General features: G+C 37.2%; 2 protein-coding genes across 2 annotated transcripts in view; one reads left to right on the top strand and one right to left on the bottom strand.

Moving 5' to 3' along the window:
• Nucleotides 1–4676: 4676 nt before the first annotated feature.
• On the bottom strand, nucleotides 4677–7173 carry LOC135685703 (glycoprotein endo-alpha-1,2-mannosidase). Its single transcript, XM_065201715.2, has one exon. The coding sequence runs from the start codon at nucleotides 6243–6245 to the stop codon at nucleotides 4716–4718; it is 1530 nt and encodes a 509-aa protein (XP_065057787.2). The 5' UTR covers nucleotides 6246–7173; the 3' UTR covers nucleotides 4677–4715.
• Nucleotides 7174–8243: 1070 nt separating this feature from the next.
• Nucleotides 8244–11732, top strand: part of LOC135685705 (protein kinase C and casein kinase substrate in neurons protein 1) — a 9486-nt gene continuing 5997 nt past the window's right edge. The window contains exon 1 of the mRNA XM_065201717.2: nucleotides 8244–9246. Within this exon, the coding sequence (XP_065057789.2) occupies nucleotides 8784–9246 (463 nt within the window). The 5' untranslated portion in view covers nucleotides 8244–8783. The remainder of the gene's footprint in view (nucleotides 9247–11732) is intronic.

Genomic DNA, 11732 nt, shown 5'->3' with positions numbered 1-11732 from the left:
GAAAAGTCGGTTATTATCATCCAGAGTTAGATTGACAAAATGTATTGCAGAGGCTTGTGACACCAGGCAAAAAGTTTCAGGCAATAATTTTTTAATCAGGTAAATTTGCATTCCACAACCCCCACCCCCCCCCCCCCCCCCAACGAGGCTTGCCTCGCGACGGCCCTGCCTGCTATATGGGGCAAATCAAATTTTTTTTCTGTCGGCAATTTGACACATCCAGCGTCGGCAGTTACGGAGAATATAAACTTCGGCACCTTGAAGGTTTGTCTCTAGCGCCACCCCTGCTTTGCTTCTCGCTTTGGTTTCTGATATTTGTTGTGACAGGTTCCCGTGTTGTTCTGCAATATTTAGGCTAGACAGATTTTGCCAACCATTTTTGTAACCTGAGGTCGGAGTTACTTCTTGAAAATTTAATTTTTAAATTTTGAATACTCATTTCCAAAGTTTCCGTAAAGACTGGAAATGGCCACATATGCCCCCTTTTCATATTGGGCAAGGGTGATGGATGCTATCATTTCTTTGGCGATAACCATCAACAGCATTGCAATGGGTAATTGCATTTGTTTTCAGACTTTTACTCAAACAGCACTTAAAGGTGCTTTTATCTGATGCTAAATTGTGTAGGTAGACCATGGGTAGCAGCCAATGACCCGCGTGCCAAAATTCGTCTCACGAAAGTAATTTTTTGTGGCGAAATGAAATTATATGATAAAAAAGGCTATTTGTGCCAATTAACAAAATTTTAAACTTTCGTAACATGCAATAAGATTTCATAATCTTAAAAGTTATGAAGACTTTTGTTATGAAGTTATGAGTTATGAAGAAGATTTTGACACCTGTATCAAAAGTCAGTTAAAAGCTGTGCATCCTTTTTTTAGAGCTGATATCAGTAAACGTGGCGGCTCAGAAAAAAGTCAATGGCATTAGAATTAATTTTCCTTTCTGTATGGCTTCGAGTTAGTGCATGTATAGATTCTGGAGAAAATTTTACTTCAATTACATTTTACATAAGTCAAAGTAGTTGGTTTATGAATATAAAATAACAGTGGTCGTTTTTCTTACCCTTGGCCTGCTTAAAAAAGGTTCGAAAAATTTTTCTTTACTTAAAAGGTTACTAGCCCTGGTCTAAACTTAAATTAATCTCATTTTAAAATTAATCGAAAAAAGGGAATATCTGATATCTATTTTAATATCGCCTGCTATTTTGCCCATCATTTCAATTTAAATTTTAAATTTGCACGTATGCTGTTTACAGAAATGGTATCGCAGGTGGCATAAAATGCATGGCATCCATGTGATTGTCGAGAATTATTCATCGGGAGAGAAACACAAGGAAAAAATTCATTGTAAAACAGTATTTTGTAAAAAAGCCCTTCTGTCAAGCAAAGAGGCGGGGCAATGGCCCCCGGTCTTCCGTCGTCGGAGCGATCATCATTTAAGCATGTACACAGGGGCGGATCCAACAGAAAACCCGACTGAGTTCCAGGCCAAGGCTAGGGTCTTTCAGATAATGCATTGAATATTGTGCCTTAGACAACATTATTATTTATATTTATGCATTTTGGTACCATGGGGGTGGGTGGGTTTGTACTACCCACTCACTAAACTAGATTCTAGATTTCTTTTTGACAAAAAAGTGCCTCTGTTTAAATTTGTGTATCCCCCTCCATTTCTCAAGACCCTTTTGTTTGTCTTGGATGCCATAGCAAAGTTTTTCCATTATAATAACCAGCCAATCAACTACTGGCTATTGTACAGCTCTCTTCAAATATGGTATCATTTCCGAGTTCCAGATGCTGTTTTGACTGAGTTCCACATAGTGTTCCAAACAAAAATTTCATTGTTTCAATTAATTCACTTCCGAGGCACAAACAATTTTTTTCCGAGTTCTAGGATTGACTTTTGTTGTCCTCCACAGCGTCTGGGAAATCGTTTCAAAATTACGACAGAGAATTGTACAATCGAAAATCAGCGAAATTTTAAAATAATTCTTCCCTGAATGCGGAGACTGTCCTCTTAAATATTTAATAGTGATGCATTTATGGTATTCTAATGTACGGAAACATCCAAAACGTGAACAAACTGGTCTTTTGCATTTTGTTTCCACTTTTAGATTTTAGGCCGGGCAGAAGTGATAATCAGGGAAGTATTTTTAGTCCGTAGTGCAGACTTGTGCTTTTTCTGTATGCTGCTGGCTGGTCTGTCTTCCGCACTGGGTCCACGGAAGTGAATATTTATGATATGGTTTGAGAATTTTGGCGTACTTGGTTTTTTTTTCATATTTTTTCATATTTTTTCATATTTCGCAGTATTTCGCAGTATTTCGCAGTGTTTCGCAGTATTTCGCAGTATTTCGCAGTATTTCGTTGATTATAATAAACCAATGGAATAAGTGGATAGGAGGAAATTTAGTAGAAAAAAGAGAACATACACTTTTCCTAAACGACCATAATGGATGGCCCAGACAGCTTGAACATTTTCGTCTCCGTTTTAGACGTTGCCCAGGCAATTGGACATAATTTTAGGCTTTTGTCTTACTGTCTGACATTCGTTCAAAATTTTTCTCCGTAGTCTCTAGAGTATCTAGGTATGTTATCAGGGATTGAAGCAGATTTAATTACTACCCTATACAAGCACCGTGCTTTTTGCGGCGTCTTATGTGTCATTACCTATCTTTGCTGTGTTAAGAAGATCGATCACACACATTTTATATAGATAATGAAATAAAGGAAAATCAACTTTGGATGTTACTATTCAGCTAGTTATCCAATAGCATCAAAGTTTCACCAAAAAACCATTCATATATTACGCTAAATAGTTATTATAAATTTCATAGAATGATTCGTTTCTAAGATAAGAAAGAGAGCCAGAGAGGAGCCTACAGGGGCCCAACAAGCTGTCTTCTGAATTAACTCTTGATTTCCCGGGTTGAAACTCAAACCGAATTTCTCTCTCCACGTGAAAAAAATTATCTACTCTGGTAATAATATCAGCCTATTAACATAATACTATACACAGCCAGCCACACAGTTTACATAAAAGTCATCAATGCAGTAGGCTACATGGTCATATGCTTTATACAGCTTTCATGGTGTAAACTTTGAATTATTAAGAGATGATGTCACAAAAATATACTTGTAGAATCTTTGAAACTGAACCACAAGAAATACCTCTTGAAATACCTTTTTGAAAGAGCATCATGAAATTCCTCTGAATATGTATAACAACTTGAATGTGTAACAAACACACTGAGATATGGCCAGATTAGCAGAGGTTCTTTCTCGTATTATTTGTTCTCTGCTCTAAACTTTTTGAACCAAGCCAAAATAACAGTAATCTGTATCTGTTGGAAAACTTCCAATATATCATTGGCCAAATCTCAACCAAAGTTTTAATATATTTTCAGCATTTTGCATACTTAGAAATAATTCATAGTGTTCTTTTAGGATATGCAGTGTAAAGAAAAAAAATTATAAAAGTAGATTTTTATGATGTGACAATTAACAAATCTATTGTTGGTTGACCAATTCATTGAATTAACTTAATACCATAAGTGAAAGTTTCCAAATATCCAAAAGTGACACAAAGCTAGTCATTGATTCATTTGTTTACTGAATCTATTTGATATTATGAAGTAATTATGGCTTCAATAAAATGATTCAAGGTAGCATTCTATCAGCATAAGATTATGCATGTAAAATTGTTTCTAAAATCCATCTAGTTGGTTTAAAAATATTCAAGGCTAGTCCTTTCAGGAGGGGAAGGGGATTATTGCAATACACCTTGGCTTGTAAGGAGTGTACTATTTTTGTCAATGAATTACTTTGGATAGTGATGCAGGCCCATAGCCAGGGGGCAATGCCACCCCTAGAGCAAGAGAATACCAGCTGTTTGCCACCCATAGAATTTTTCTCCAATTTTCTTAATGGGGCTTTTTTGTCGTTTTCATTGGATTATCATGACAATTTGAGTCGAGATAACTCTGACAAAAGGAAAGTTGTTTTCTGGGGGCTTTTATTACAGGAACCTGATACCTCTTTACAAATATGCAGCATAAATATTTCTGTTCTGGAGAAAACATTCGAGGAGCTTAGTGTTTTTTCTCAAAGCACTGTGCAAATGATCTCGTGAGTGCTTAAAGATGTGAACTGGCCAGAAAGCAAGCTCAGCTAGCCTATACTCGCTTTTTATTAAGTACTTTACTGCTGGCTTCACATCAACAAATAGAGACTTTGAAAAATGCTTGTTTTCTGCATTAACAAGGATAGATTCCCCTCCCTACTCAAAACTTCACTTTAAACTTCGCCTGCATTTGCCACCCCTACACCAAAGGCCTGGCAACGGGCTTGTAGTGATGAAAATAATGTTTCACCAAGTTTTCATATAAATTTTAGTGTTCCATACCATAGGCAAACCTGTACATGCTTTGATGCAGAAAACCGCTCTAGATTGTAAATCAAAATTTCAAACTTAATGAGATCATGAGGCAACTCCAAATGTACCTTGGAATGTGGATAAAGAAATGAATTTATGCCTCCTGCCTTGAAACCAAATCATAACAAACAGCTGGAAAGTACTTTACAAAATCCTTTTATAAAGCTGTTGTAGTGTCTGAAATGTATATCAATTGAAATTCATTAAAAAAATTTCAGTTATTTCATATCTCAAAATAATTTGCTAAATATTACTGGGAATTGTATCATGAGAATTTATTAATTACATGATTTAAATTTATCAACAAACTCTCTGGTTAGTTTCATATAAAAATTTGGCTGATTTGGCTTATAATCTAAATACACCCTTCTTGAAGTACTTTTTGGAACAGCATTCTCTATCTGTGTTCCTTCATGCCACTCATTGAATGAAGTAATTGATATTATTTTTGGTGAAACTGCAAGTGCTGAGGTCCAGCTATTTTTATAGTAATCACCCTTTGACCGATCTCTTTTATTTTCTTCATTCCAAGGTCTGATGTTTGTATCAATATATCCTGGGCCAATGCTTGGGATATACAAAAAGTTCATTTCAACAGACCTTTCGGATATGTCTCTCCAATTTTTGGTATTGGAACCATATGTGAACCCACTTGCAGCAAAGTATGTATAAATGCCATCAAAACCTCCAATTGAAACATAATTTGAGTGTTGAAGGTCTACCAACAGACCAATCACCATAGAGTCATATTTAGTTCCTCTGATTGTGTTGTGGCCATCAGGTTTCAAAACATTTGCCCAATCCTCCGCCTTAGTTAAGTATGAATCATAGATATAAAACATGGGTACACTGATATATTGATTTATCCTGTACCTATAAAATCCTTTATGAAAACCATATGTATCAACAATATAAGTAATATCATTTCGTACTGTATTTTCGTTTCGTTTTTTGTAAGGTTCAATGTGAAATGCCACCTTGATTTCAAACTCACTTGCTTTGTCCAGAAGAAGTGGATATATGTTATCCCATGGTTTACCATTATCATCAGCAGTCCCAGGTGGATAGTAGGAAACGACAACAACGCCAATGCCAGCATTTGCAATCTGCCTAAAATGTGCTCTAATTACCTCAGGATCATTTGAGCTATATGCCCCAAGCTCAGGGTAAAAATCACTAGCTATATCATTTGGAGGTTTGTGGATTTCTTTTGGAAAGTTTTTATCTATTTCTTTGTCCCAGTGTGGTAGGGTTTTATGGTTCCAGTGGCAATATTGCCCATCCGTTTTTGGATTGCAGTACCATGTGTAGTAAAACACATGGACATTAGTGCATGGGGGTCTTCTTGAATAGGCCACATCCCTGTTTCTGGGGTTGCCTTTCACTTTATTAGGGATTTTTTTACCAACATTCGGTTTCCCTCGCAAATTATATTTCAATCTATGAATACGTTCAAGTGACATTCCAGCTGGGACAATTCGTGGATTTGCAACTTCACCGTCATTGTGGTCAATGTTTGTTGCCAGATCAATCTCAGTTTGAAAAAGTTCTGAGAACCTGTTACTTTCTAATGACGTCTCTTTTTCGGGTTTAGAAACAGTTTTAATTTGTTTGGATAAAGTTCCTACTTCTTCAACTGGACTGGTCGCTTTGGTAGCAACTGGAACAAGCCGAGGCTCAAGAGAGTTGGGATTGCCTTTTCCCCTTTTCATTATAAAATATTTGCAAATCAACAATATTGTAGCAATCAATACAAACATTGTGACTGCTTTCAGAAGTCTGAGTATTCGACGTCGTGGAAATGCCATACCTCCAATCTCAGCCACATTTCAACCACAGATTGCAACACGGCAGCTGCTGCTTAGGCAGCACTATAACAAGCCTCTCTTTCAAGTTGAAACCTGTCATTATTCGATTTAAACCCCCTTCCCCTTTGGAATAAGAACAAACCCCCTCGAGTTTATAAGCTTCTTAACCCATAAAATTGTTATCAGGTTTATTTTGATTATTGACAATTTAATCCACATGCTACTTCTAGTCTCATTCAAAACAGTCATACACAGACATAATTACTCTGGTACTGTGCTAAAGTTTCAAATTTAAATGGTTGGTCCTTTCAAAACAAGTCAAGTTGCTTTTCTGTTTTCGCAGGTACGCCGGAGCCGGGGAGCTTGGTGGGGTGGGGGCTCACGTTTTTGTTGTACTGTGATATTTAGGTTGTGACATTAACGATTATGGTGGGAAAACTGCCACAAAAGTTTGCAAATTTGTCAAGAGCCCCTTCACCCCAAACTGTGCTCTGGCGTCCCTCTTTCGCCCGTATATGTTTTCTGATATTGTAACGGAGTGTCCGACTTGGCAAGAATAAAACAAAAAAAACCTCGTGAGTTCTCCTCAATATTCCCTTCAATTCAGGGCATTTTTTAACATATAAAGTGTTGGGGAAATTCCCCACCAGCCCCTTTCATTGCCCCACCAGTGGAACATGTTTGCCCCACCACTTAAGTGCCCTTATGATTCGGTGACTTTTTTACTTTTTACTTTATTTGAGATATTGGTGGATGAAATCTTCATTGAACAGGTTTCAAATCTCGAATCATTTTTCCCTGGAACTGCTGCTTCTATAGGCGATTCCCCTAGAATATTTTTGAAAGCCTTTTTATCTGTAAATTCTGCCTTTATCTATATGCCCTTTTCTCAAATGCCCCACCAGTGGAAAATTCTTAAAAAATGCCCTGCTTCAATTTGTCAAACACCTTTTCTTCTACTCAACTTTACTCTGAATCCGGTACGCCTCAATCTCCTTTTTCTCTTACAGCCTAGTTTACAATATTAAATCACAATTCAACATCTTCACAATATGTTATTCCACATTGACACAAGGCGATTTGGAAAGAAGATTATGACGAGTTTTCGATCTATATTCTGATGTTTTATACTCTGAAGAGTGTCAGACGAAAAGCTTTACTATTTATGTTTCAAAATATTTGCTTCTTTCAAAGTCATTTTTAAAGGTTTAGCAGTCCTGAAAAAGTTAGATGGCCAGAAGCTTAAGTTCAAGACAGCTAACCATGATTAGAAAAACCAACCAAAATGATTTGAAAATCGAATACTTAAATAGATATAGTTGCGCAGTAAGACATGGTTTAAATATGGAGATGAATGTAACTGTGATGGGAAAAATCTCTTTAAGTTAAAACTATGGATGGGAAGAATAAGTATCTGACTCGAAAGCTCTTTTACAGTTATAAAATGTCTTCAGATGTATTTAGCTTCTTATTTTCGCTAAGAAACAGTACACTATTATTAGAAAAAACACTTTATAAAGTTAAAGATAGGTCGATTTGCCAAAAATAAGAACATGCTATTGCTAACCTCAGATGGAAAATCTGGGGCAATTTGTTTTTGAACTGGGAGACTGGGGGACACGTCCCCGCAGTTATCAGCAGAATCGATTGTGTATTTCGTCTAAATTCGATGAGAAAATGTTGGGGGAGGGGTAATATTTTGACACCGTACTTTTTGTGACGTAATATGATTTTCAAACTGCCAATTTTCAAACAAAAGTTAGTCATAGGCGTTCCCTTCGGATAAAATTGGCGTTCCCTGTTGGTAAAATGGCGTTTTCTGGTGGTTAAAAGGGCGTGGTTTAAATTTTATTGGTTTGTCCCCCCCCCCCCCCCCAGAGCCTAGTAGCCCGCGCCGCCATTGATAACAGAGCAGCTTTGAAAAATCAATTGATCAACCGTTCTATAAAAATGTCATGCAAACCTGCCATTTAGTGACAATTTTTATTTGTTGTTGTATGAAAATCAGTTTTGAAATAAGAACACTAATAACAACAGCCGAGCCTAAGTTTCTCTAAGAAAATGGAGACCCTGAGAAAATTAACTGATTTTTTATGATAGAGATTGTATGCAATTTTTCCATTTAATAGTTTTTTAGTATTATATTATTGTTTGTTGCTTTAAATTGTGATCTGAAGCTAAATATATATGATGAGATGAAATGACAATGAAGCAACACATATTTTATCATTTTTTCGGTGTTGGGTCACTGGCTTTTTGGGCCAAGGTTTTTATGAGATCGTGTGTATTATACGATAAATTATATTTCGGTAGTTTGGTACTTTTAATGTGTTTGTAAACCATAATTAAAAACACCCCTACACGATCAAAATATGTTCCTAGAATTTTCGATTCCGGATGGCAGTAATTTTGTATCGACAGCAACAGGTACCTTGCATCCACTGCGTCGGAGCTTAGCAACGAACATGTTTGTGAATGGAGTGTCACAACAAGTCTTACTTGTTACAAATGGATTACGGTGCAAATAACTGAAGTAAAATGGGAGATACGGTACAAGAGATTTCAATTATCCAGACGCAAACAGATGTTAATCAAAATCAAACAAAAACCGACGTTGAGAGGATTACAAACGATGGGCCTAATCAATCCTCGCAGCCCAATGAGCAAGGTGGGTTGTCGCCAGGAAACACATCAGATGAAGTACAGTCTACTTGTGAGGCAGGAGTCGATAGAGACGAAAACGCACATGAACAAGTGAATCCGCTTGCTGAAGGTCCCAGAAATTCCCCACCCCCAGATTATGTTCAAGAAGCTACAAGTGCATCACCTCCCCTACCGCCAGATACAGATCTGTCATCATCTGAAAACAGTTTTTGGCTGACAGGAAATTATAAGAAGATTGTTAGGAAAGTTGATGATGGTGCAAAATTTTGCGAAGAGCTAGGCCAAATGATGCTTGAAAGAGCAGAAATTGAAAGCTTGTATGCCAAGAAGCTCAAAGGTAATTTGTTTTGAAGCAATAATTGCTTAGCAATTGGTTTCAGTTTATTTTCTAATTTTATAGCTTTTCTGTTATGAAGACTAACCTACTAACCGCTAGTACGCAATACCCATTATGGGCACTGTACTATGAACATTTAGATTAGATTAGATTAGATTAGATTAGATTAGGTGCGCCTAGACAATGATTACTCGATATCCTTCCCCCCCCCCCCCCTGTAAGCCACCCCACTGACTGAGCGTTTCACCAGGTTTTCCAACTCCACGAATTGTTATACCAATAGCCAATATGTTGCTCTGACCTGTAGGTACCATGGAAAATGTGTCCTCAGGTAGAGGTTATTCAATGAAACAAATCCTCTTACAAGCTAAATTAGATTTGTTGGGTTTAGTTTCCTAAAATTTCAGCTGCAAACTATTGTAGAAAGTTAATCATTGCACAACGATGATAACACACAGCCTTTTGAATTCCTTATTAACCTCACAAAAACAATGGCACAAATATTGTGAAGCGCTTAATTAAAAAATTCAGCCTGAAAGCAATTAAGCCACACATACAAATATTATACTGATGTCTATTTTGTTTCTTTGTGACAAATTTCATTTTTTTTCCTTAAAGCTGGCCTGATATTGATTGCCTGCTTTGGTTAACTCCAAAGTTTATAGTGTCTAGCCTGTGCCCAAGTCCACAAATGCTTTTATAGGCATTGAAGGTAAAAGCTAAAAAACAAATGTGCAAATATAAGTGTAAAATCCAAAATAGAAAAATTAGAAAAAGGAGATAAGGAGTAGTCACTACCACCTGGCTACAGCCTAAAACGCAGATGGGAGGTGGTTGTGTGTGCCCCTTTTATGTTTTGAGCAATTAGCTTGTAAATGGGCAGAAATTGATAAAAAAACAACTCATCAACCAGAAACTCATGAGGGACATTTTGGTGCTTTAATTTGGTATGTCCATTTCTCGTAGGCACCCCTTGCAATCCTGTGTCCATGATCATGGTTGCAAACGTAAGAAAATGCAGAGAAAAGATTATGTTATAACAATCAACAAAAAGTAGCAATTGACACAGAGTGCTTATAAAGTACTTTAGAGTGTATGGAGGCACCTCAATTTTCGACCTGACATCATTCTGTGCACACTGGATGTTAAATCCCTCTATACCAATATACCATAGGATAAGGGCATTCTACACTGCATAATGGCATTAACTGCCACCAAACTACCTACCTCTACCAAACACACACCTACAACAAATGTTTGAGTTTGTATTAAAAGGAAATTATTTTTCCTTCAATGGACAGCCATATTTACAGACACATGGCACTGCCATGGGTACCCCTTTTGCCCCAAATTTTGCAAACATCTTTATGTCTGTTATTGAACAAAATATCCTTTCTACAGCCCCCGAATGGAAGAAACCTCTACTCTGGAAACGATTTATCGATGATATTTTCATGATATGGCAATAAGATGAAGTTTCTCTCACTAAATTCCTTGCTCATACCCATAACGTGCATAACACGATCAATTATGAAGCACAACAATCTAAAGAAAACATCAATTTCCTTGACACCACAATCTATCTTAACAATAACAGTGGACTCTTGGAAAGCACCCTGTTTGTGAAGCCCATTGATATATGCACCACCCTTTTACATGCTAAATCTTTCCACCCACCTTCATGTAAAAAAAGTGTTATTTACAGCCAAGCATTTTGCTTCAGACGTTTGATTACAGACAATAATGAACTCCACAAACACCTCAAAACACTTCAAAAAAATCTAATCATAAGAGGCTATGAATCTCAGGATATCACCACCGAATTTAGTAAACTGACATATGTCACCCAAAACAAGCCCCTCTTCCCAGGAAACACCACCAACAATGAAACCACCCCTCAGGGCAACCATTCGACATCAAAACTATGAACATAGGTTCCATCCTCACTAAACATTGGGACTTGATTTCAGCCGATGCTTATTGAAAACAAGTATGGAATAGCACCAGACCAATTCTAGCTCTTTCTAGAAGGCGTAACCTCAAAGACTGTTTGGTCCACTCTAAATTGGTCCACAGAGTCGCTTCTCGAAGCATCATGCGCCTTTAACTTTAGCAATACATAAATATTTTACTACAGACCCGCTACATCTAAGGTACGGCATCCACTGATTATTGAATTTTCATTCTTATTATCTATATATTTTTTGCAACCTTGACCCTTGATGCAAGATTGCGAGGGGTGCCCACAGAAAACGGACATACTGAATTAAAGCCCCAAAGTGTCCTTCTGGGTTTCTGGTTAAAGCCTCGAAGTGGGTTTCTGGCTTTTTTATCATTTTCTGCCCACTTTCAATCTAACAGCTCAAAGCATACAAGGGGCACACACAACCACCCCCCCTCCCCATCTGAGTTTGAGGCTGTAACCAGGTGGTAGTGACTACTCCTTATCTCCTTTTTTCTCCTTTTTTTCATTTTGGATTTTATAC

Source organism: Rhopilema esculentum, chromosome 15 (assembly GCF_057945365.1).
Source record: "Rhopilema esculentum isolate cy_ngs chromosome 15, ASM5794536v1, whole genome shotgun sequence".
Taxonomy (NCBI): domain Eukaryota; kingdom Metazoa; phylum Cnidaria; class Scyphozoa; order Rhizostomeae; family Rhizostomatidae; genus Rhopilema; species Rhopilema esculentum.
Note: the sequence above shows the minus strand (reverse complement) of the source record. Positions and strands in the feature narration are given on the sequence as shown.

What these genes read in the sequence shown, in the direction of transcription:
- LOC135685703 (XM_065201715.2), bottom strand. Translation starts at nt 6,245, where the DNA reads ATGGCATTTCCACGACGTCGAATACTCAGACTTCTGAAAGCAGTCACA.